General features: G+C 32.4%; 2 protein-coding genes across 3 annotated transcripts; one reads left to right on the top strand and one right to left on the bottom strand.

Annotated features, from left to right (window-relative positions):
- Positions 1 to 4,791: 4,791 nt before the first annotated feature.
- On the top strand, positions 4,792 to 15,986 carry LOC143067448 (uncharacterized). Its single transcript, XM_076240727.1, has 8 exons — positions 4,792 to 4,960; positions 7,931 to 8,053; positions 8,828 to 8,998; positions 10,162 to 10,601; positions 11,679 to 11,856; positions 12,754 to 12,915; positions 13,361 to 13,477; positions 15,806 to 15,986. Exons 1-8 carry the CDS (start codon positions 4,906 to 4,908, stop codon positions 15,922 to 15,924), a joined length of 1,365 nt encoding a protein of 454 aa, XP_076096842.1. The 5' UTR covers positions 4,792 to 4,905; the 3' UTR covers positions 15,925 to 15,986.
- A 2,316-nt stretch (positions 15,987 to 18,302) lies between these two features.
- LOC143067449 (uncharacterized) lies at positions 18,303 to 23,434 on the bottom strand. 2 transcript variants are annotated; one of them, XM_076240728.1, is made up of 6 exons: positions 23,016 to 23,433; positions 22,394 to 22,513; positions 21,475 to 21,672; positions 20,645 to 20,770; positions 20,017 to 20,142; positions 18,303 to 18,493 (listed from the first exon to the last, which is right to left on the bottom strand). In XM_076240728.1, the coding sequence occupies exons 1-6, from the start codon at positions 23,116 to 23,118 to the stop codon at positions 18,375 to 18,377; spliced, it is 792 nt and encodes a 263-aa protein (XP_076096843.1). In that variant the 5' UTR covers positions 23,119 to 23,433; the 3' UTR covers positions 18,303 to 18,374. The 2 variants fall into 2 exon arrangements, with proteins under 2 accessions (XP_076096843.1, XP_076096844.1); XM_076240729.1 differs by lacking the exon at positions 22,394 to 22,513 and having other exon boundaries at positions 23,016 to 23,434.
- Between the last annotated feature and the right edge of the window lie 2,703 nt (positions 23,435 to 26,137).

The following is a 26,137-nucleotide window of genomic DNA, read 5'->3' as shown; positions in this document are numbered from 1 at the left end:
ATACAAGGGATATCAAGTCGTCTAAATCATTTGTCTTTAAAACTCAAATTTCAAACTTTTAGCATTCGGTCAAGTTTTGGGTTAGATTAGTTACATATGCCGATTGTAATGAGTTATGCATGAATTGTTGTTTGATGTTTATTGTTTAGAGCAATTAACCCAGCTACGATTGTATCATGTCACTTGTTTGTTTTTTTTTTTGTCAGCAACTGGTGACTGTTTAAGAGCGTATGAATTTGTACTCAGTTATGATAATGGTCTAAGTATAATTATCTGCAGTGATTTGGGGAATGTTTTTTGTTTTCTTGATATTTTTCCTTTTAAATCATGGAATTGTCAGGTTTTAGACAAGATGGGTTTTACTGCCCCTTGGTATCTTCACACTTTTTATATAGTAGGTAGTTTCACAGTGATTACAAGGCACTTCTTTGACCTTTTATAGGTTTCACTTTGTAAATACAGCTGTTTCTCAAACCACCCCTTTTGGGGAGATCTTTAATATTCATAGAAAATTAATTTTGTTTACATAGTGGTTCCCAGTTATGCTCTCTGTGTTCCGTCTCACAGAGACATAACTTGGGAATGTTACAAGTAAATAAACATGTGCATATTGTTTACATTGAAATCTTTGGTAACCTTTTATTCGAGGTAGGGGTAGTTAAGAAAGTTAGTGTTAGTTTAAACTCGGAGAAGTTCAGGGCATATAAACGTTGAAAATATGCCGCACAGCCCTATATTTTGACTTTTGAAAAAAATTGTAGTGCATATGAACTTTCAATTGTAGGATAAGCTTTTTTTCAAAACTTCATAGTAAAAGTGGTAAAGTTTTAGCCGTAAAGGAGTTCCTATGAAAAATTGCATTGTCAATATTTACAGAAATGCAACCTATAGGTTACGAAAACATTAGGCACGTCAATAAAACCATGCTTCCTGTAAGGACTCTTATTTAAAAAGGATAGCCAGTAGAGAGAAGGATAAATAAGAAAATACAGGGTTCCCTATTTTTATTACTTTAGTTCCACTGAAACATAATACAAACTCATGATTCTGTGGTAAGTTTTTTTTATTTTTACAACTGTTTCGGTTAGTAGTAAAATTAAAAACATAATTTCTGAGAGTACTATGCCATATAAAGCTATGTTTGAAATAAAATGCTGACAGTTTCATATGCTTATTCCTATTTCGTGGATTTTTATTTGATCAAAGTGTCGCACTAATGTACACTGATTGCTTTTAAGATTTCATTTTTACTTAAATAATCTGAAAGGAAACCTATTAGGTTTTAAATGGAAAGAACTAATGTAAAACTTTTTGTATTAATTTTGCTATCTATTTTAAAAGGTTGATGATTAGGTCGTTAACTACAAAAAGTTTTTTTTTATAAATTTTGTTACAACAAATTCGTCCAAATGTGAAATCCTCAAGTCATCTCTTCTCATTCGACAACAGAGAAAATGCTTTCTTAACATTACAGAGACAATGTCAGTCTGATTGTGGACTAGTATAAAAGCATGAGTAGAAATTCCTTAGTAGGAATTATTTACAAGAATTGCATGGAAACCAATTTATTATATGAAAGTTGACATGGTATGCCATTTACAGTCAGTAATATCGAGTTAGTACTGTTACAGATAAAAAGTTTTATCTATTGAAAATAAATGAAAAATTTGACACTTGGCGTTAAGCAAGCAACAATCAAATTATGTACCTACAATGTATATCCGTTTTCCTTTTAAGATTATTTGCATAAGGGAATTAATGTGTATTTCTCCCTCATGCAAGGCTTCTGTCCAAATTTTAGATCTCTTTCGGTTTTATCAGATCTTTAACGTTTGTATTAGATTGATGATTTTAACATTTTTTTTTAACTCGAGCATCACTGAAGAGCAATTAATTGCCTAAATCTGCATCCGGTGCCTTAAAATCGATACCATTAATGTTAATATGACAAACAAATAATAATCACATAAGAAAATTCAAATAAGACACAAGGAGCATACCTTCGGTCGCTGTTGAAACACATCACATACGTCATGTATATATGTAAGTATAAGCCTCAGCACTTTCATGGAAAGAAGGTTTGATTTTTTTTATATGTTTTGATATGCTGTGAAACAATAGTAATGTCTACATTTGAAGAGTGTTATGAATGGTATGATAACCAAAACAATTTCTACTAAATGAAAAGGTAGAAAGATCTGAATATACAATGACATTCGATGTTGTATTCGCGTTTGGTAAATGCAATCACTATCATTTCATTTTCATAATGATGTTTTTCAATGATTAAACAATTGTCATGCTATATTAACTTCAATATAATAAGTCCTATAAGTGTTAATTTCGATTTTGATGGAATGCATAATTGATAATTGCTCTAATGATTCAATTTATATGTTTAAAGTAGGACCTTAATTTGTGAGCAAGTACACACAACCCTGTACCTACCAATCATACTTTTATTTTAGACAACAGGAATTTCTTCCAATTATTTAATTTCCTACACGAACTTTCTTTGTTAACAAAGAATTACAAGTTATCAAATGCCTAGTTATCTGAATTAAACCTGAAAATATACATCTAACAATTAATTTAAAGTACAACATGTAGTGCACAGTGGCGATACCTAATACCAACACATATAATTTCATTTACATTAGTAAAGTCTAAGTCATTCTAGAGTCCGTTAATAAATTCATATAAATGGAAATGGGGAATGTGTTAAAGAGACAACAACCCGACCATAGAACAGACAACAGCAGAAGGTCACCAATAGGTCGTTAATGCAGCGAAAAACTCCCGAACCTGGAGGCGTCCTTTAGCTGGCCCCTTTACAAATATCTATACTAGTTCAGTGATAATGGACGACTTACTAAACTCTGAATTATACACAAGAAACTAAAATTAAAAATCAAACAAGACTAACAAAGGCCAGAGACTCCTGACTTTGGACAGGCGCAAAAATGTATTCATGAATGTTCAGCATACACGAATTTCTATTTATGTTAACAAACACATGTGAGTTTGTGTCTTTATTATATAGTGATCATCTATTACAATTTATATAAATTAATGTGTTTTAAATATTTGATATTTCGGATTGGGCAATATCTGTCGCAGTGCGCAAATATTTTGAGCATGATATATGATATGTAAATAACACGGTATTTTTTAAGCGTGAAAAATTTTTCTTGTTAAAGTTGAAAATGACTGTACATACTGGCTATTCCTATTCAACAAGTGTTTGTACTTATTTTATGAATACTTTATTTTCGTTAGAGGTAACGAATTAAAATATCAGACGACTCTTTTATAGGTTTGAGTGTGTAGTTCCGGTTCATCAACTCATAAGATGGCTCCTGCATGGTTATCCGAGCGTAAAGTTCCAAGTGGTCATTTTTATAAATTTCCTGTTTACAAAACTTTGTATTTTTCGTAAAACTAAGGATTTTCTTATCCAAGGCATAGATTACCTTAGCCGTATTTGGCACAACTTTTTGGAATTTTGGATCCTCAATGCTCTTCAACTTTGTATTTGTTTGGCTTTATAAATATTTTGATATTAGCGTCACTGATGAGTCTTATGTAGACGAAACGCGCGTCTGGCGTACTAAATTATATTCCTGGTACTTTTGATAACTATTCCAGTTCATCAACTCAAAAGTAGGCTTCTGGTTATCTAAAAGTAAAGTTCCTGTTCATCAACTCATTAGATGGCTGCTGGTTCACTTTGAGTAAAAGCATACTAACGTGTAATCTAGTTTAAGTAAATCGTACAAAATAAACTCTACATCTTAACAAAAGAACTTTGTTTTCAATAGAAAGTGACACCCACTCTGAACAATAACAAAACCAAAAACATAAAAACATAAAAACAATTGCAAACAAAACAAACGCACATAACCCGCACATAAAACAAAAAATAAAAAGGAAGTTCTGGGACAAAATGGAAATGATAAATACTAACGGTTTTGTGATTGATTGATTGTTGGTTGCTTTACGCCGCATGAGTACAAAAAGGCTATATCGCGACGGTTTTGTGAAATGAAGAAAAGAATAAACAACCTGAGATTCATTTTGGTTTCATATTTGATTTGGTAAAAACATATGTTCTTTCCTTGGGTTTTTTTCTAAACCAAATCTGTTCCTCTTTCTTGATGCTAAGAAGAGTTGAGGTACAGATCAATTGTTTATTTAACATGTACAAAGTTTTTCCTAGATTTTGGGAAATGTGTTAAAATTTAAGGTATGGTTCATAAATCGACAATTACAAAAAACTGTATCTGAAAAAAATTGCACTCCAAACGTAAAGAGGATTAACAAAAATAAGTTTACAACCACCGATTTTACAATACAAAAATACCCTTTGGTCAAAAAAATAATTAGCGTATGAGAAAAAACGAACATTCATTCTTTTTATTTTTGATCAGGTTCTTATATTGTATGATTGCTTACGTCAATAGAAAATATTCATTTAGAATTTTACATGACTCGTTTGAAAGGTACTTTAGTTAAATAAAATATTATAAATTGAAGGGAAATTATCAATAATTACTTTAATTAATAACTAATAGAATAATAAAGTGTGGTGGCCCTAACAAAGATAATAAGCCCCCATGATAACATAAGTAATTACATAAATTGGAACATCCAATGATTCGATCCTGCCATTGTTTTTACATTGCTTTTAACACGGCCTTGAAGGTTCTCAATTAAAATTATGTATTTAAACTGTTCGTCACGCGTTCAATATTTAAAAACGGATATTTCTCATTGACGGTGAACTTTAATAGATAGCTGGTCATTTCAGATAAACATCGAACATCCCTTACTTGTCAGTGACTGTACATGTATTATTAAATTAAATGATATTCGGACTTACATGTTACTACACATTCAATCAGCATGGATGGTTATGTTACATACTGTGCTTTCGTAGTATTATACATCTTTATGAATGGTAAGATTTCGCTAATAGTCAAATGTACTAAATATGCACGACGCTTGGAATTTATTTAGCAAATTAGCAAATTGCATGCATAATTTTCTAGAATCAACGCTTCCTAAAGCTGTCGCTGAAATGGGCTCGCCATATTGGATTCTTTTTTTTCCTTTGTGTGTCTAATTTCAAGTTTGAATTGACGAATTAAATGATTTCTGTTCACTAATGGAATTGTTTTAAAAACTTACCTTTAATTTCTGTGATTTCTATATGCCTTCACTGGGATTCGAACCCGTCCATGAATTCTGATACATGGTACTGACATCAACATATCGACGAAACCTCTGGGCTAACAATCGGTTACGATTTAGATGTCTATTTCATATATGTAAATGAATATATGATATACATCGGTACAACAGACACACAGGGCATCTGGATATGGAGAAGACGGAACTAAGTTGAAAAAGTTGTGTCTAATCCATTTGTTTTGAACAATAAAATATGTTTAAACTACAGGGCTTCTACCTTTATATATACGTAAAAGCCAAACGAATAGTATGAATTGGTAGCTACGAGGTTTCATGGTTAAGATAAATGAGTGTAATACCGCGCAGTATCACTAGGCCACGATCGCACTACGACCTGTGAAAAAAAATGAAAAATTTTATGATCGTACATTTGTAGTACGATCGTGTTGATCCCAGTAAGGTCCTATCGTGGTCGTGGTGAGGTCTTCAATGTCGTGATGAGCGTGGCCAACTTTGAACATGTTCAAAACAATCGTGGTACGGTCGTGGCGAAATCAGGTCGCAATAGAAGCGTAGTGAGAGCGCAGTAAGGTCGTAGTAAGATCGCGAAGGTCACTGTTCCATCGTAGCGAGAGCGTGATTCTATTCGGAGAGACTGCGGTAAAATCTCACAGCGACGTTATTACGACCTCACTACGATCATCACGTTCTCATCGCGACCCAACTACGCTTCCACTACGACTAAACCACGTTTACACCACGCTGTTCAAGACCATAGTACGATTATAGCACGCCCTTGCCGTCCTCATTACGCTCTTCTTACGAACTGATTACGTTCATACTACGACCATTAATCTCATTGTTATTTTCACATAAAATATATTAAATCCCTCCAGGTTTAGTTCGTCTGTATGTACTTATACTTCTTATCCCTTTTCTCTAAAGGCTCAAAAATACTTCTCGTTTTTAAATAGATTAGACCGTTGGCATTGTTTCTGCTAAATTTACGTATTAATCAGAAATAGAAGGAATGGAACTGTATTGATATGGAACACGATGTTGGCGTTTTTGCTGAGAACGTAGTAAGATCGCGGTATGAACGTAGTATAATCGTGGTAAGAACGTGCTATAATCGCAGTAGAAGCGTGGTAAGATCGTGTTGCAATCCGATAACTCGTGGTATGGTCGTAGTGAGAACGTGGTGAGCGTTGAAAGATCTTAATAAGCGTAGTGGGGTCGCAGAATAAGCGCGGTGAGAACGTGGTATAATCGTAGCGGGATCGTTGTAGAAGACTAATGGGGAAGTAGTAGCATCGTGAAACCAACAGAAATTTTCATTTTCATGCCGCTCATACCGCGCGACCTCACGACGATCTGAATTTATTTTAGATCGCGGTGAGCGTGGTGCGATCGTGGTCTAGTGAGACTGGGGCTTAACGTACGGACTTGTATTTTTAGGTTCGAATCTCTAAATTCTCTTTGTTGTCCCTATTCTCTACTTTTCCAGTTTTTGTTCTTGTTTTCTATGTTATTGTTGATAATTTGTGTAATAAAAGCGAGTTTATCGGTTATTTTTGGATCATTGTTGGCTATTCTACATGTTTAAAGCAAAAATGATTACATTCTCATGATTTGTCCGTTTTTGTTTTATAAATTAATATAACATGATTTCATCTGTTAACTGTTAATTCGTAAATTCCAAGGTGCCTAGAATTAGGCTATTTGTTAGAAATTTCGGAAACACACTTATTATATGCACTATATATATAGATGTTCCTTGTCGGGTTGTATTCCCTTTGACACATTCACAATTTTAAAAGAAATAAGTTCGAATATATCTTATTTTGTAAAAACAGACAATATTCAGATGCCTGATAGTATGAAGATCTATAAGGACAGACGTGTTGTGTTATAATATATTTGAATTATGCGTATGGTCCAAATACTCATACGGTCCGGAACAGTTATTTAAACTCGCTTACAATACCTTCTAATTAAGAATAGGCGTTAATTTTTACAAGATATTAACACTATAGTTTAAGTTATAGATACAACGGATAAGCGTTGATTCATGAAAAACAAACCATTCGCCCTCTTGGCTCATGGTTTCTTTTTCAAGAATGGGCGAATGGTTTGTTTTTCATGAATCAACGCTTATCCATTGTACAAAAATGTATCTATATCACTTTAACATGTTAAAGCTTGTTATGCGGTATTGTGTTTTTTTAGTTATTGAAGTTTGTACGTTGACTTATAGGTTCTAACTTCTATGTACATGTATGTCATTTGGTCTTTGGGGAATACTGTATAAATATGCAGATATTAGTCAACTCAGTTTTTCTTAACATCAATTATGATTTAAATTAAAAATATTCAATTAACTATTCATAAATTAATTTAAATAGGGAAAAAAAATATTAAAAGGAAAACGTTCGAAGCAACAAGGATTGACATTTTCTCTAACTTTTGCTGAACTTTCATTTAGCTGTTTGGTCTTTATTATTCCTATTATATTTACTTCGTATACTTTCTAAATATGAGTATTCAGTGGAACTCATTATCAGTTCTAATAGGCTCAATCTTCATGTTGAATTATCTACTAAATGCATGATGACTATTTGTTTGTAAATGGTATTAAGTTTATCAGGAGATTGCTGTTTGGGAACTTTCATTTTTTTTAAGGCACACAGAAACACAATGCTCTGTCTGATCAATTATTTTTATTTTCATTTGATAGCTGAAGCCAAACAGTTCTCACGAAGTCAGAGGAGTCCTCGAATAGAATTTATTGACAACAAAGGAATTTATACTGAAGCCAGTTACTATACTTTAACGTTAAATCTTACAAGCGACGAACATGGTAAGACTGTAAAAAACAAGACTGATTAAACAATCAACTTATTGAAAAATAATTTATAAATGGAACAAAATATGTACAAGACGAGTCCTTATTACCTATAACAATTTTCTGTTATGCGAATGGCATTTTTATTTACATTACTTGTATCTTTTAGTATTGAAACAAAATATATTGAAAACATATTGTGGAAAAGAAATATTTCTCAGAATATTGATTAAAGTAGAAACAAGTAACCATTTATTTTAATAACCTTTCACCGAAAAACTACATTTAGTTATGTCGCTAGTTTTATTGATTGATTGATTGTTGGTTGCTTAACGTCCTCGCTAGTTTTATCAGCACTCTTAATAAGATGGGATAATAAGACAAACAAAATGTATTCGCCTATGTGCTGTTCTGTATGTTTAATTTTACATGTAAAAAACCAACGAAAACATGGAAATAAATGTATTTTGTCAGAATGAAGAGAGTTTGTAAATATCAAATAAATCGCTACAACAAAGAGAGAAAAAAACCAACACATTTGGCGGAAAATATAAAACAAAGAAATATCGAAAACTAAAATTATTAGTTTATAATTTTACTTGCGTTTAAAGTTAAATTTTCATAAAGACACGAAAGCAAAAATATGAATCGGAAGGAAAAATTTATTAGAAGTAGAATTTGGAAACTCAAATACAGTGAGAATGCCTATACAGAACGTATCAATGTTATTCATACTCAAAACTCCTATGCTTTGAAGTCACTCTTATAATATGCCATCAAATACTTCAGCTTCCCCCTCAAGCTACAGTAGTCTACGTCCAGGGCAAGCGACATCAACTCATAGTTGTGACAACGTCAGAAGGGTTCCAGATTCTCTCCGAAGAGCATCCAACATACAACCAAACGGACTTTCAAATTTTTATCAAAAGTACACTGAAGCATACGGGATTCCTATTTTAGGTATGGTAATACTGTTTTTTATAAACTTTTGCAATACTTAAAATTAGATACTACTTTTTGTATCACTGAAAAGACTTGGCGAATGACTATTATACATTGTAATAAGACTGTTCATTGTTTGTATCCACTTTTTCTGTTGTTACGGCCAGAAATCGCCTTTAAATTGTAGCCAACAAAAGACACAAATCAATAATAAAATTTAACAATATTTAATATACAAAAGTTTACAAAAGGTATTACACAAATATTACTGTTAACTTAACTGTCAAAATATGAGTCCAATCAGTTATCTTTATCTGTATCCGGAAATCTTTCGGAATCCAATTTGAATATTACGTTCACTACTAATGTCACAATCCAGTATGATGTTGTTTGTAGAATAAAAGTGTCAATCTAAATGCTGTGAATACTAATGTCTATCAATGTCTATGTCCAAGTTTAATTATGAGAGTTTAACTTTAGTGTCTGTATATATAGTGTTGTCATGGAAAATTCTAGAACACTCTATAATGGAACATTGTGGAAAATCCTGGAAAGTTACAACGGAAGTTTCTGGAATAACGTAGAAGTTTAAATTACGCATCTTTTATAAGGATCATTCTAGAAAGTTCCAATCATTCTGTGAATGTTCCAGTGATTCCTAAACTGCACAGTTATAAGATTATTTGGTAAACAACTATCAGGCCATACAACACAAATTAGGCCAACATAAATAAACATAATAATTACAATATCATAACACTGTACTATAGCGAAAAGTTTATAAAGCAGGATGTTGAAAAACAAAATGTAAAGACATCGTGTCTAGATAAAGCTAGCTTGTGTTAAAGGGTTTAAATGTACAACATGGTTTTAGAAAAATATAACCAAAAGTATCCGTTGATCATGTCCAATAATGTTATTCATAAACCACTGGTATATTTTTTGTTTGAAACAAATTAGGTTTATTTTGTGTATACATTCTAAAACCTTATCAATCTGTATAATGTTGCACTTTTCACATAACAATTTATATTTTAAGTGTTTGTTAAGGCTCTGTATGTAAAGCCGTACTACGGCCTATGTTTACTTTTTATATATTGTGACTTTGATGAAGAGTGGTCTCATTGGCACTCATACCATATCTTCTTATTTCTATACATACACGTATATACCTTTTCTAGCATCACGGAATGTTCCTGATGGCGCATTGAAACGTGCTTGTTATATAACCAGATTTGTGTTTGCTGATAACTATGCTGTGCGCAATTCTTTCTACAAAAGATCAGGAAGGACTGCTGTCATAGGACAACGCGAAGGAACGACTAACATCCCTGAGCACAGTTTTCTTCCTGCATGGTGGAATCAAAGAGCACGTGGATTAGGAGCGACAGACTACGCACCAGTTTCCACTGGCGGAGAGGAGAATTTATTGTGTTATCAAAATGATCGATACCGGAGTGAAGATATATATTTACACGAGTTTTCGCATGGCGTCCACAATTTAGGTGCAAAGTATGCAATAAGGGGATGGAATCAAAGACTAATAAGTCAATATGCAAACGCTAAACGCAGAGGTCTTTGGGCTAGAACGTATTCCATGAGTACAGTGGAGGAATATTTTGTAAGTTAATATCTATGTAAAACAGTACGATTTATATTTCATATAACAAAGCAAAGCTGTTAAAAGCCAGACATGCGTTTTGTCTACAAGAAACTTACCAGGGGCACTCGAAACAAAGCAGTCAAAAGGACAAATAAATACAGGTTGACTAACATTGCAAAAGTTTCAGAATATTGTTCAAAATATAGACAGTTTATCGACCAGAAAATCAGTTTATTTGTACAATAGCTTTAATTAGGCCAATAAGATAAACTTGCCACGTCGGTGCATTTTTATAGCTGACTATTCGGTATGCGTTTCTTTTTGTAGGCCGTGTGGTGACCTAAACTTGGGTACTGATATATGAACTTTGGTGGTAGATAATAATCTTGTCCATACTTTACTCTTCCATATATCTGTATTTTCGTATTGTCATTGTTTATGACGCCAGAGTGACATAACAACTCAGTATGAACAAATGAAAATAAAACCAGCTCCTACATGAGTACATAGTATTCACAGGCACTTGTCTCAGAAAACAATTTCCTATATACTTTTAATCAAGGTATATAGGAATTTTTTTTCTGAGACAAGTGCCTGTGATAGTATTGTTAAATTGAAATCACTGAAAGTATATAGTATAACAATATATAAGCAACAAATCTAATATTGATTCAATTGACGTAAAACAATAATACATGAGTATCACAGGCACTTGTCTCAGAAAAAAAATTCCTATATACCGTAATAAAATTAACGGTATCAATTTTCTTGCACCAGATGCGCATTTCGACAATACATGTCGTGGCCAAAATATTTGAAATCCAAAGTTTATATAAAAGATGAAGAGCTATAATCCAAAAGGTCAAAAGAGTATAGCCAAATCCGTGAAAGGAATCAGAGCTTTGCATGAGGGAGATACATTCCTTAATTTATTATAATTCCTATATACCTTAATAGTTATTCCTATATACCTTAATAGTTATTCCTATATACCTTAATAGTTATTCCTATATACCTTAATAGTTATATTAAGGTATATAGGATTTTTTTTCTGAGACAAGTGCCTATGATGAGTATATCATTTTTTTTTCACAGGCAGAGGGAGTTCAGAGTTTCTTCAATGTGAACGACTATAGCAATCCACCGAATGGTATCCATGGGACTATTGACACAAGAGATAAACTAAGAGCATATGATCCTGTCTTGTATGGTCTAATAGAGGAAGTGTTTCCTTGTAAAAATACATATTTGAAGAGATGTGGCTCAAGTAGAGGTACATTGACTTGATATTATAAATATATAATGGATACATTTCATACCTAAATCCCGGAATATTGTAGGTTTATTTTGAGAAATGTGATACTAAACCCTTAACGGGAGGGATTGTGCTTGATATTGATATGATGAAAATATAATCTTTCTACCAATTTAAATTGATGTCTGGAGCTGGCATGTCAGTAACTGCTAATAGTCCTTTGTTAATTTATGTATCATTGTCATTACTATGCGCATTGTTGTGTTTGTTTTTCTACAGTGGCTAGAGGTACATGGAACGGGGGTGAGGGGGGGGGGGGGGGTTGAGATCTAACACATCATGTTCAACCCCGCATTTTTTGTTAGTCTTGTATGATTTATAATTTAAGTTGCTTTATTCATTTCGTAGTTAAGTATGATGTTCATTATCACTGAACTTGTACAATTGTTTGCTTAGGTGCCAGCAGAAGCACGTCTCCGGTTGCGGGTCTTTCTAGCTGATCCGTTAGGGGCCTTCGGCTATTACCAGTGATTAATTATACACCCTTGCATTATTAACTTATGTTTGTAGATATAACTCAACTTTTTATTTCTAAACTGCCTCTCAATCAATAAAATTAACACAAGCGACACATTATTTCCCTTTCAAATGAGATATCTGAAACTTTTATCATGCATAAAATGCTTTCATAATGTAATTTTACTTTAAAAGTTAAACATACTGTGGTAAACGGGAGATAATCACATTTGAAATTAGTGTCATGGTCATCCGTCACACATGCATTATGCATTTTGTATCAGTTTTGTCGCTTTTTTTCTCTCTCTAAAGTCTTCTACATAAATAACTGGAAACACTTATAATACATAATTTTATACCATACCTCATCTGTATATCGATGTGTTTATCATTTTTCAGAGTCAGAAGCGGCCCAGAAATTCAAAATAAACTGTGACAGTAACGGCGGCGGAACAGTGACTGGAGGCGGTAATGGTAATGGTGGGGGTACAGGCACCGGAGGAGGGAACGGCAATGGTGGTGGGACCGGAGGCGGGAACGGCAATGGTGGTGGCACTGGAGGTAACGCTTATCAATATGATATAATATATAAATAATCTCAGACATTTGGTAATGTAATGATTGAGACATGAATCTTTGTTTAAATTTCTCTTTCAAGTTGTTTCACTTTTATCGTTGGGCCTGTCATAGTTTACCGTTATTTTATTTTGCTCAAGACTGAAGGTCGTATAGTTTCCTATAGTTGACATTCTCGACATGTTGCATGCTGTTAAACATTTTGTCTGACAGGTTTAGAAATACATGTTCTGGCGTGCACTAATACAAAGTATATCTTGTTTCACTCCCTTACCCCGTCTTAGTTCATGAAGCGTTGTTTTAGTTTTAGAGTGAAAAAAGCGAGGTTCTGTCGTTGACATTATATTGAATGGACAATTATTTTTTAAGATTGTGTCAATAAAGTTATTTAAAAAAAAGATACATTGTACTGTACACTAATGTATTACAGGTTGTTCAGATGACAATCAGAGTTGTCAGAGTTGGGCTGCAAGGAATGAATGTTCTAGGAATCCTGCTTATATGCTAGTTAACTGCAAGAAAAGTTGTAATAAATGTAGCGGAACGGGTATGTTCACTGTTAAATGAAATTATAATGCGACAGTAATTTATCGATGTTCAAATCACTTATTTGGAGTAGAATGAGACAAAATAAGGTAACAAACAGTAACTAAGGGAATCAAATGAATCACAAAAGTAGTGAGACTTAGTGTAGCTTGCTATTCAATATCAATTAAAATGGCTTTTTTCAACATACGTCATGTAGCGTTTATAACAAAATATGTGTCAGGGTCATGAACATAGAAAAAATTTACACATTGGAAAAGTGAAACAACAAACAAAGATCTTCTTCATGCGTTTGAAACTAAACGCCTTGGAAAATTCTGATAGATCTGACAAATTATTGATAGCCTACTGTATGAATGGACAAAAAATAGCAATAGAAAATGCATTGCAAAGAAAATTCTGTAGGAAAAACATATGAAAAAAGGAAACGAAGGTCAGTTAATTATATTTATCTTTTATAAAATAAAATCTTGCTTATAGTATTATCTCTTTACTAAGTAAGCTACAGTAACAAAAGCAAAAACTAGCTTATCAAGCCAAACAAGAAGTTAATTCATAGAGATGTGTTCTTACAAAATTGAACTTATTCCAATGGGAAATTCTTGTCAAACTTAATCATAAATAAAGGTAACAGTAGTATACAGCTGTTCAAATCATTGATCATAATTAAAGTAAAATGCACAAGATTTATCCCACCAATTCCATTTCATTTCTGAGATAAATATCCAATTTTTCAGGTAATATGTTTATAAATATGTAAATCAGCTGATACAGCAACCTGTTCAAGAGAAGAAGCCCCATAAAAGTTTACTTTCATAATCTATAAAATATTCGGAGGGCTACTGTGCAAGCTATTCTAATAGTTAAATCTATAATAATAATGATTCTGAAATTCAAAATTGTGTCACTTTCACTTATAATTTAAAGAATATTTTTTTTCAGAATTTCTGTCAATATGTTTGGTATAAAACTTATCCCTTTTCTGTAAGATATTTTCTAGGCAGTATTTTACTATTCAACTAAGAAACATAGGCTTGAGTTAAAAGGCTTTCTTAATTAGAAGAAAGTTATTGTGACTCTTGGTCACACTTTATAGAATATAAAATATATAGTATGATCAGTACTATTTATTATATCAATTTTCAGAAAGATTATTCAAATTGTATAAAATATGTTTTATTGCATTAAATATTATCAGAAGTGTTTAAAAAATTTCTACTAGGAATGATCCCATATACAATTATAAAAATTACGAAGTACATTTCATCAGCCAGATCTAATTTCTTTCAATATAGCTTGGTTTTTAGTTTTACATGTAGGTGCCATTATCCACATTTCTGAATTGTTTGTTTTTTTTTATTATTATTTTGTCTTTTAATTTTTACATTTAGTCCTTCTCTGAAAAATAGGGAATTATCTCTTCTTTATATTATCAAACCATAGTTGTAAATCGAGTATCGTTTATTTTCTTTCTAATTTTTGTAAAGTAAACTCCTTTGTTAATTTTTATGCATTTTGTTGGGTTTTTACTTTTGAATGGTGATATTAAGGGGAGATAACCACTTGCCCAAATCGGCATAAAAAACACCGCTTTGTTTTGAAAATAACTTGACGTTTGCGTATCCAACATTCTATTGCCGAGATATTCATATCGAGTGTTTGTCTTAATGAGATGCTTTATTAAATTTAAATTCAGCCCATCATTTTTTAGTTTCCTCGTAAATATTTAGATTTTGCGATCAGGAGACTTGACTATTTCACCCAAACTCCAAGTTTGAAGATAAAATAAAGAATAAAGGATTTTGATTTGATGTGTAAGTTTTGACGAGAATAAACTATGTATATAGAAGATTAGTTGGATCAATAAGTTTTTATTACGACAATAGTATTTAGTGAGTGAAATGAGGTTTGTCTCGTTCGTTTTTTTACTGAATTTTCACGGTCACGTGGCTCTATTGTTGCTGATAAACTTGGGGTCAAACAGTGACCTGCTTTCCAACTGCTGATTAAAACAGGACTGTGTTTTGAGCACATTTATTCTTGCGCTAACTAAAAAATTTCACTTAAATTTGTAGTAAAATTTAATAAATGGTAAACATTTCCAATAGTATGTGATCATTAGATGTAGATGGAACGAAATAAGAGAGAAAAAAAACCATACTGTATAGTCTCGATATACTTTTTAATATACGGTATCATAATGTGACAACTATTCAACAAACAAGTTTCATTGTATTACATTTATAATAGGTTTAATTGATGCTATTTTTTTTACTTATATTATGTGTTAATAGTCTATATTAATTTTGTGGTGTTTTTTTCACATTAGGGGGCTCACTCTGCGATGATAACAACAGAAATTGCCAGAGCTGGGCATCCATGGGTGAATGCAGAAATAATCCTGCATACATGCTTCAAAACTGCAAGAAAAGTTGCAACTCCTGTTAGGTTTACTGAAAACAATGAAATATCTGTATACTGCTTTCGAAATAAAACCTCTTACTTTTTAATCAGTTGTATTGTAATGCATGTTGCTGTAACATGAATATCTCGTATTTTTACTGATTGACAAATGAAAAACAAAATTTCTTCAAAATGTATAACAAGAACACCGAACTACACGACAATTTAAAAAGGGGAACAATGACGTCAATAAATAGTAAAATCACAAAAATACTAAACCCCGAGGAAAATTCTAAACGGAAAGCCCATAATCAAATGTCAAAATCAAGAGCCCAAACACATCAAACGAAAGGATAATAACTGTCATATTCTAACTTGATATAGGCATTTTCTTATGTAGAAAATGGTGGATTAACCCTTCTACTCAAAACAGTTTTTGTCCTTGATAGTACATTCTGTGGATCCACTTTCTCGATAAAGAAACAACACTGTATCGTTCATATGGACCCAACTGCAATGCCCGAAGACAAGGGTTTCAAACGAAAAGGGTATCGACAACGAGATAATTACATTAAAAATGATTTTATGCCCCATTTATGGGCATTATGTTTTCTGGTCCGTTCGTCCGTCTGTTCGTTCGTCCATCTGTCTCGCTTCAGGTTAGGAAATAGAACGTTGAATATCAAAACAGGAGATCGTTTTTGATTATTTAATTAGGGTGTTACGTGACAAATAACAATGCAAAAGAAGTTAACTTTTACAATATTGGTATCTCCGTTCTAATGTTACATAAAACACACATTTGAAATCTGTCATACGTTGTCTGCTCTTGTACATTCCTCTTCATAGCATCAATTGTGAATTCATGCCGTGAAAATTGGTGACGTTATCTAATCAAAATGAACGTTACACACAATGTCGATTAGAATATTGTTTTTATTAACAGGTTTTATTCAGAATGTGTTTGATCAAGTACAATTTTACTAAAGGAGGATAAAAAGAACTCAATGAAATACCATACAAAGCACAAACAACAAGAAAATACAATAATACAGAAAAAGCTTATAAAACATGTCAAAAATAAACCTGAAGGAAACCCATTTGCCTTGGCCCAGTAAGCTGTTCCTTTATGTACTCTCCTGTTTAAATATATAATAAAGCGTAAAAAACATGGCAAAATCCGTTTCACAACGTATTATTCCGAAATACCAATCAGCCCGGGAGGTTTTCGATTGATAGGTAAACATTATAACACAATAAAAGCGTACTGAATTTTTGCAATGATACTGAACAGTCCTGAATTCACCACAGTGGATAATAGATATAGGCAGATGTGGTGTGAGTGCCAATGAGACAACTCTCCATCCAAATAACATTTTTTTTTGGCTCACACCGAACAACAAGCTATAAAGGGCCCCAAAATTACTAGTGTAAAACCATTCAAACGGGAAAACCAACGGTCTAATCCATATAAAATAAAAAACGAGAAACGAGAAACACGTATAAATTACATAAACAAACGACAACTACTATACATCAGATAAGTCTGCAATTTGACTGAAAATCTGAATAGGGCTTTTCAAATCCTGATAAAAATAACATATAAAAAGAAGATGTGGTATGATTGCCAATGAGACAACTGTCCACAAGAGACCAAAATGACACATACATTAACAACTATAAATCACCGTACGGCCTTCAACAATGAGCAAAGCCCATACCGCATAGTCAGCTATACAAGGCCCTGATGTGACAATGTAAAACAATTCAAACGAGAAAAATTACGGCCTTATTTATATACAAAAAATATGTAACACATAAACAAACGACAACCACTGAATTACAGGCTCCTGACTTGGGACAGTCACACATACATAAATAATGCGGCGGGGTTAAACATGTTAGCAGGATTCCAACCCTCCCCTAACCTGGGACAGTGGTATAACAGTACCACATAAGAACGAACTATAAAAATCAGTTGAAAAGGGCTTAACTCATCAGATGGACACAAATATGACCATTTTAGACCAAAATGTATTTACTAGCAAATACATAACGACATATAAATGTTTTCCAAAAATAATGTGTGTAGAAGAATAATATAACCAGCGCCGAAGTAGACAGTACTTCTGTCTTCGTTGGAATGGTAATATTAATTCATTAACTGGTATATACATTTGAATTGTTCAAAAAACTAAGGATTTTCTACCTAAAACCGTATTTTTGCAAAACATTTTGACATTTAATTCCTCAACACTTTTAAAGTTTATACCTTATTTGACCTTTAAACTTATTTTTATTTGAAGTCAATGATGATTCTTTTGTAGAAGAAAGTCGCATCTTGCGACAAAAAAAAACTATAAGCTCTGTGATAAATGTTTTGTATCAGAAGATGATTCTTTTTAAAAGGCTGTGAAATTAAATAACTTTGTATTAATTTATTTCAGACAGAAAGTTATTTTGTATCTAATCGCAAGAATAGAATGGATTGTTCATTAACATACTTTACAACTGTGTTTACATTTTGAAAGCATGTAGTTCTGATTTTTAACACATTCGCCTATGAAGGACCAGTAGTGACACTTTGTATTTTCATCTACACAGTTGTTATCACCTAAAATATAGAAAATTAAAATACAATAAACAAGTGAGTAACTAAAATGAATATTTTTTTTTATCTCCATTTAATTATTTTTTAATTGATGATGTTTTAAATTGAACAAACGTTCTTTAAAAAAGGTTCAACAAATACACAATGATTGACGTTTTGGATTCACGACTCAGTCATAAGTTTAGTGGCAATTGTAACATAAAATAGTATAGCTAGCAAAAAGGCATTTGATATATAAAAACGGTAAACAGGGCCGTAAATTGCCTGCCCTGTAAGGGGAGGCAGTTTATTATCGCCGATCGGAGCGAGGCAAAAATGTTTCGGACCCATTCCATGCAGAAAAGGATATTTTTTCGTGCCTTTTGCTTGTATGCAATGTACCTCTTAAGAATATACGACTTGTTAATTCTTTGTTACATTTCAATAAGTATGCACCGGGAATATATTGAAAAGAGTTATCAACCAGAGTTAGATTACGTGTCCCGGTAGAGTAAGATTTGTTTTCGTTTTATCCTGCTTTATGACTCTTTACAAGCTATTTTTACTTTAGTTTAGGGAAAAGACTTAAAATGAAAGCCCCTGAATTTTGTCATTTTTTTGTAGTTTATCCGGCTTATTTGGCTGTCCAATTCGAACTAATTTTGACTTAGTTTCATAGACACAATTTTCAAACCTTAAAATGAAAATGCATACTCAATAACTCATAATTTTATCTATCAAGTTCAAATTATTAAAACGTAACAATGTTTGTATACACCAAAAATAATATTCTGGCTCTGTCAAATGTTAAGGTGATTTTTTTCTGACTGGACGAATCACATCTTTTTAGCACTTCTATGCATTCAATATTGCCAAAATTGTCACTTCTCTGTATGCAGATGCAATAGTATTTGGTGGGAAAATTTTATGTGTGCAAAGGAGTTGAGTTGGGTACCGACCGTTCAGATCCAAATATTGAACACACTTGCATGCCATTATGATTAACCACCTTGTTGTTTTAACTAACAACCATTGTTATAAAAATAATGCATGATTTTAACCAAATTTTCTTATCAGTGTTTTTTTTCTCCTTTTTTTGTCCGCCCGCAATAGGAGGCAACTGCCTACATGCCTCTATGTAATTTACGGCCCTGGTAAACGTTATTCCTTTTAATTGTATGTTCAGGGTTTGGTTTGATTGTGGTTTCATTTTTGAATTCAAATCAGAAATTGAAATGAATGAACCATTAACAAACAAAAAATCATGCTTAGTTCATATAGTACTGACTTATTACAAATTACCGCAACAATTGTCGAAGTAATTTGGTTTAAAAACAAAACCAGACTAAACTATATATATTTACAACCATCAAACATCTAATCTCTCCAACAAATACATTAATAACTTTTTAACGAACGTGTTTTTCAGGCAGGTTGTTCAGAAATGAGGATACTGAATCATTAAAGATATACCAAACTTCGTATTTGGTATTAAACATTTCTATATTGTTACATGTTTTATAAATTTTCGAAGAACATATCCTTACCGTTTTTCCTTAGACTTTCGCATGCATCACAACTAAGCTTGCAATATTCAAACATGTAAGTTGATTGTGTCTTGCATCTACCACTTGACGCCCAAACAGAACATTGGTGGTGCCAGTCTTTGCATTCTGCATATTGATACAAACATATATTTTTGTAATTGTGATTGTGATTTTACTTTTTATCACAAATTTGAGAGCATTGATTGTTTGACTAAACTAAAACAGATTAAAGAAAATCCTTCATCCGGTACACTCGAAACAAGTAATAATGCAATATACTTCAGTATAAAAACCAACTGAATCTAAATAAAACGTCACACAGTAGATTACAATGCCTGAGTAATGACAATAAGATGGATTATGCCCGTTTGCACCTGGAGCGGAAATAGTGAATGAGAGGTAATTTGAGGAGGTTTTTTAAATATAGAATAGAAATGAGCGTCCACTTCGTTTTAGTAACCTTTTTCATCAAGTTTTTATATTACTGCGGTATTAAACTTTAACGATAGGTGCAATCAGAATGAAAGCCAAAATTTTTATTTTCGTTACCCAGTAGGCAATGTTAATCATTTTTACAATATCCTCAATACACTTTTTACGAGACAGATTTAGTTCTTTATCATGATACCTTTGGCAATTGCATCACCACAAGCATTACAACTCTTCTTACAGTTGTACAGCATATATTCTGGGTTCTGCCTGCATTCATTTTGTAAAGCCCACATTATACATTTTTCCTTAATGTCCGTGCAATCTTAAATGAATTATATTCAGTACATAAATTTAGATTGTATTACAAATAAAATTTGATAAATGTAAAAAGTAAAATAACAAAAATACTCTGAGGAATATTCATAACGGAAAGTCAAATGTTCTGCGTCACTGTCTTTGATATTCTGATGTGTTTGTCGTTGATGGAATATGTTGTTTTGCGGTTTGCATGTTGTGTCGTCTATCATAGTATTTGTTTGAGCATTTTTCTGTAAGGAATGTTTTTGCGTGTGCTTGAGCATACCATTAAACCAGGTTCAACCTACCATACATTGTCCTGTACCAAGTCATGAATATGGCAGTTGTTATCAAATAGTGTGTTTCTATGGGTGTTATAGTTTGATTTTGTCCCTGTTTTTCCTTTGTTTTTCTCTTATAGTTGATTAATTTCCCTCACTACCTGGAGTTTTTTCTCGATCGAATTATGACGTTTGACATCGGTATAATACTGTTGCCTTCATTTTACTCTATATAATTGTAGTTGCATAAAGTCCCTCGTTTTGTAATAACGTTTACAATTATGATGCATGTTTATTTCGTAAATTGTGTTTCTGGTATTAAAAGAAAACCGCCCATCCTTCGACTGATTATATGAAGAAATAAAAGATCATGGTGTAGTAAAGCATCTCAAAAACATGGCATGCACATTTAATTAACGAACGAGATATGCTAAAGAAAAGCGTGTACCTGTTACACCATTGGTGGTATTGTCGTTAGTTTGAAATTCATTCTCTTCTGTTTCCTTTTCTAATTGTGTTGATGCTGTTGAATCAGTTACGGTTAATTTGTCTTCGTTGTCTGCAATGGTGACTTCTTCTCTTGCTCCATTTGTTGTTTCAGCAGATTTCATTTCGTCTTTTATCTGAGTGTTTTCCTTGCTAATGCCTATTTGAGAGATTAACAAACTAATTGAGTGGAGTCTCCAACCTTCGGATTTGTTGATTGTTTGTGTCATTGCCCGTATAAAAAGTCTCTTTGATTTTCATCTACCCAATTTATGTATTGTCTATCAGATCGCTATAAAAGTAAAATATCCTGACATAAACTCATTCAGGCAAACTTCAACCATATGAATTCGAGTGACCTCGCTTTGAACTGACTTTCATTGTCCAATTCAAGACATTTACAACGAGAGAGATACTCAATTTTAAACTTCGTTATACAAGTATTGTTTTACTTTTTGTGAATGAAACAATGAGCCCACACTTCTCCATTTGTGCTACTGGTATGTCTTGACTGTTAACTTAAAATATCCACAATTGATAAATGTACATGATTATTCAGTGATTGCAACACAGTCACGATTTTATGATGACTTGTATCAGAGACGCTTTCTCTCTATTTTGCATATAATTTAGATACAAACATTTAAAGTGACTTTTTTTTTATTTTTGGCATGTACATTATGCTTACCTCATAATCATAGTGCATTATATGAAATTGTTACAAGCACAGAATAACAAGGCAAATGATTCGTGTTTGTTTATTGTCTTGATGATTGCATTTTTAATATCCTTGACTTCGAAACATCTATCTTTTACATTATTTCTAAGTGAAGCAATATTATGAATGTTGCAGTAAATAAAGGCAACATTTTAACATTTACCTATTTTGCCGTCACATACTTTGCAGCTTTTTTGACAATTAAATAACATATACTTTGGGTTTTTGCGACATTCACCGTTTGCCGACCATTTTGAACAGCTCTTGTTCTTGTCTATACAATCTATAAAATTGTTTTAAAAATGCATATATTTGACGAATCTTGGTTGCATGTGACTTTGCAATTCTGAATCCAAAATAAGAGTAATTTTGATAAAGAAGTACACGAGCATCAATTGCTGTGTTATTTAAATGCAAGTAGGTTCTTCTTCTTCTGACGGATGTTCCAGCATCAACTTCTTTGCTATTTCGTGGCAGTTTGGGTACACGTACATCTATTGTTATAATCCAATTTGAGCTTTTTTTTTGTTTGACTATAAAACTAGCAGTCATGATGTACATTATAATACACATAATCATATGCAGGAGCTACTGTTTATTTTTCCTTTTAAATGGTACCTTTTGCTTTAGATAAAATTCGGATATATAAAAAGAAGATGTGGTATGATTCCCTATGAACATTTGAGACAACTCTTCACAACACAAATGACATAGTTCATAGACTAGAACATGATATACTTGTCTAAATTTGTGATTATAATTCCATATTATATTTACATATATACCTGTAAAGGAACCACTGCAAACTTGACAACTGTTTTGGCAATTGAAAACCATGTAACCTTGATTCTTCGTACATTCCCCTTGAAATGCCCATAGCACGCACATTTTGTCATTATCTTTGCAATCTGTTTTTTAAAACACTATTTTATGATGAATGGTTCGAGATATGTTCGCATGAAGAACGGTTATAACTTATATAAATAATTATGGAGTCTTTTCCTCGGAGTTCAGTAATTTTGTGATTTTACTTTTTGTTTTCATTAGCATCGATGTTGTAGATTGAGTATCAAATGTATTTACATGGATACTTGAACTCGATGTTTTGACCATGGCGACATACCCAAGACTATTTACCATTTGAATTTCGTTGAACACCAAAAGTCACGGCTTAAATATACACACACGAAAATGTGTCCGCCACGAATTTTAATGAACTCTTAGATAAGAAGATATAGTGGAGCAGGATCTGCTTACCCCTCCGGAGTACCTGAGATCACCCCTAGTTTTTTGGTGGGGTTCGTGTTGTTTATTCTTTAGTTTTCTATGTTGTGTCGTGTGTGCTGTTGTTTGTTTGTCTTTTTCTTTTTTAGCCATGGTGTTGTCAGTGTTTTAAATTTATGAGTTTGACTGTCCCTTTGGTATCTTTCGTCCCACTTATATAGAACATACATTAATGCAACAGCAACCCAAGTAAAATATTTAGCCTATAAAGCCTACATAGAAAGCTAAATACAGTCCTCAATAATAGGCAGCTGGATGGTAATGAAATATGTCGTTATCTTAATCCTCCATCGTCTACATAAGTGACAATAAAAAATCAAAGATTGATCATGAATTGAAACAAGAGCTTGCCTATATGTTGGGTTCAACTTGATTTTAAAATATCAACCCTCTCAATCTCCACGAGTAGACTTTTTACATAAAATACACAAAAATTCATTGAATAAAAATCAGTATATACAAGCAGCGAGCTCTAATTTAACCAGATAAAAAAATCACAACCACAAACAAGCATTAAATAAACAAACGTGATGCGTACTATCTAAAACATATATAGTAAAATCGACATAGTCGATAAACATTTGGAGTTCTATTTTTGAATGTCATAATTGCTTTTTGATATGATAACAAAAATAAGAAATATTATTATACCTGTTATTTTTCAAATATTTAAAACACAGCAATATGCAAAATATTGATACACAATTTTGTACAACTCAATTACGACATTATATCAGAGAAAATAAAATTCGATAATTACTATCGAGTTGTATGTTATTGAGTTTTTTAATTGTCAATAACTTGACAATAGACGAATAAGAAAATGAAAACTATCCTATCTAGAATCAAATGAACTTCAAACATAGTTAGTTCGGTATGTTTATTCGGTAAACACCTCCTACTCTGTATGAAGCATCTGTATTACAATTATAAGGTCACATACAATAATGGTACACGTCAAAGCTAGTCACATGGTGAGATTGGTAGCGTTGTCAGATTAATAAATGCGTTTTATAGTTACATAATAATCATTTTCCAATCTGTTAAATCAAATTGATCATTAGGCAGAAACAAACAAATATAAGGAAATTGATTGACTCACTGTTGTCATTTTGGAAAAGTATGAGAAACATTTTATGTCAGGTTTTTAAATTTCTGACAATTGCTATTACTGTGCTATAACGTTAAAATGTGGCATTTGATCTTCCGTCACTGTATTAGATACATAAGCTACACAAGTGTCTGTATAAACAACGTTATATCGATGGGTCTTCCTTCACTGTATTAGATAACTAAACTACATTAATGTTTTTACCAACAACGTTATATTGCTGGATCTTTCAAGTGATCCATAAACCCTCTTTCTAAATCATTAACATCCATTTTATTAGAAATCAAAGCCGCACTTCAAAGATTGTTTGCAACTTTCAATTCTAGAGGTGGCTTGGAGAAGTTGTGATTTCTAAAATATTCCAAAAATCTTTTGCAGTACATACAGTCTACAACACTTTAATCTGGAAAAAGTATTTAAACATTTGACTTTTCTATCCTTTAGTACTTTCCATTTCAAACTAAAAGACAAATCGAGAGAGTTGGTCCATTTTCGTTTCCTAAAAAAACATGGAGAATTATCTTGTCTTTCGGAGGGATAAATCGTTCTTTTTAAAATAAAAAAACACTCATCAATCAAACAAAACATTCTCTGAAACTGAAGTTATCAAACAGCGGTATACTACTGTAACCTTTAATTATCAATCTTTGATTTCTTGGTAGACAACATGACTTTTACGTTTTGATGACGTGTTTTGCAACAGACAATCGGAATTCCCATGGAAATCAACTGTGCGTCTCTTCTTTTCGACTTTTACCTTTATTCATATGAGGCTGACTTCATGATCCGGATTTGTTTTCTTTCAATCGATTAATGACTTTCAAATAGCGGTATAATACTGTTGCCATTTTTTATTCATACAGGGATTTTTTTAAAAGACAAAAAAAAAAAAAAGAAAGCAGTTTCTCTTTACTTCACTCTTGCTATATACTAGTAAATGATTTTGTCTCTCTGGATAATTTAATATTATTTTATTTATTTGTATCATCAAACTTGAGATGGAGGATACAATATATACAATTAAGTTTGTCTCACATATTGACTTACATTTAGAAGTTGGCAATGATGGTCGGTTTAAAGCTAAACCATAGGACAAAAGAGATGATTACAGCCTTCGAATTGTAAACTTTCCATATCCATATAGAAACATTCAAGTAGCGCATGCATACGGAGTATATATCTCCTAGTTAATACAATATCCTAGGGTTTGTATTTTCTATCCTGATGTCCTTGACAGAGAGTTGCTGGTCCCATGAAGCTATTAAACAAAGAGATCCAAGTGGTGAAATCACCCCTTCGTAATTTTTAAGGACGCTATTACAAGTTGGTTGACCGTAATTGAATATCGGCTTCACAGATGACGAAGAATATGTTCCAATTGTCGTAACTACAATCTCGCTTCCTTTACTCTGAATGTGAACTACCAAATAAGACTTATAAGTCAGTTTATACTTACATGATCAACACGACGGGTACAACATGTTGAGCAGGATCTTCTAGCCTTACAGATGC

Source organism: Mytilus galloprovincialis, chromosome 3, assembly GCF_965363235.1.
Source record: "Mytilus galloprovincialis chromosome 3, xbMytGall1.hap1.1, whole genome shotgun sequence".
Taxonomy (NCBI): Eukaryota; Metazoa; Mollusca; class Bivalvia; order Mytilida; family Mytilidae; genus Mytilus; species Mytilus galloprovincialis.
Note: the sequence above shows the minus strand (reverse complement) of the source record. Positions and strands in the feature narration are given on the sequence as shown.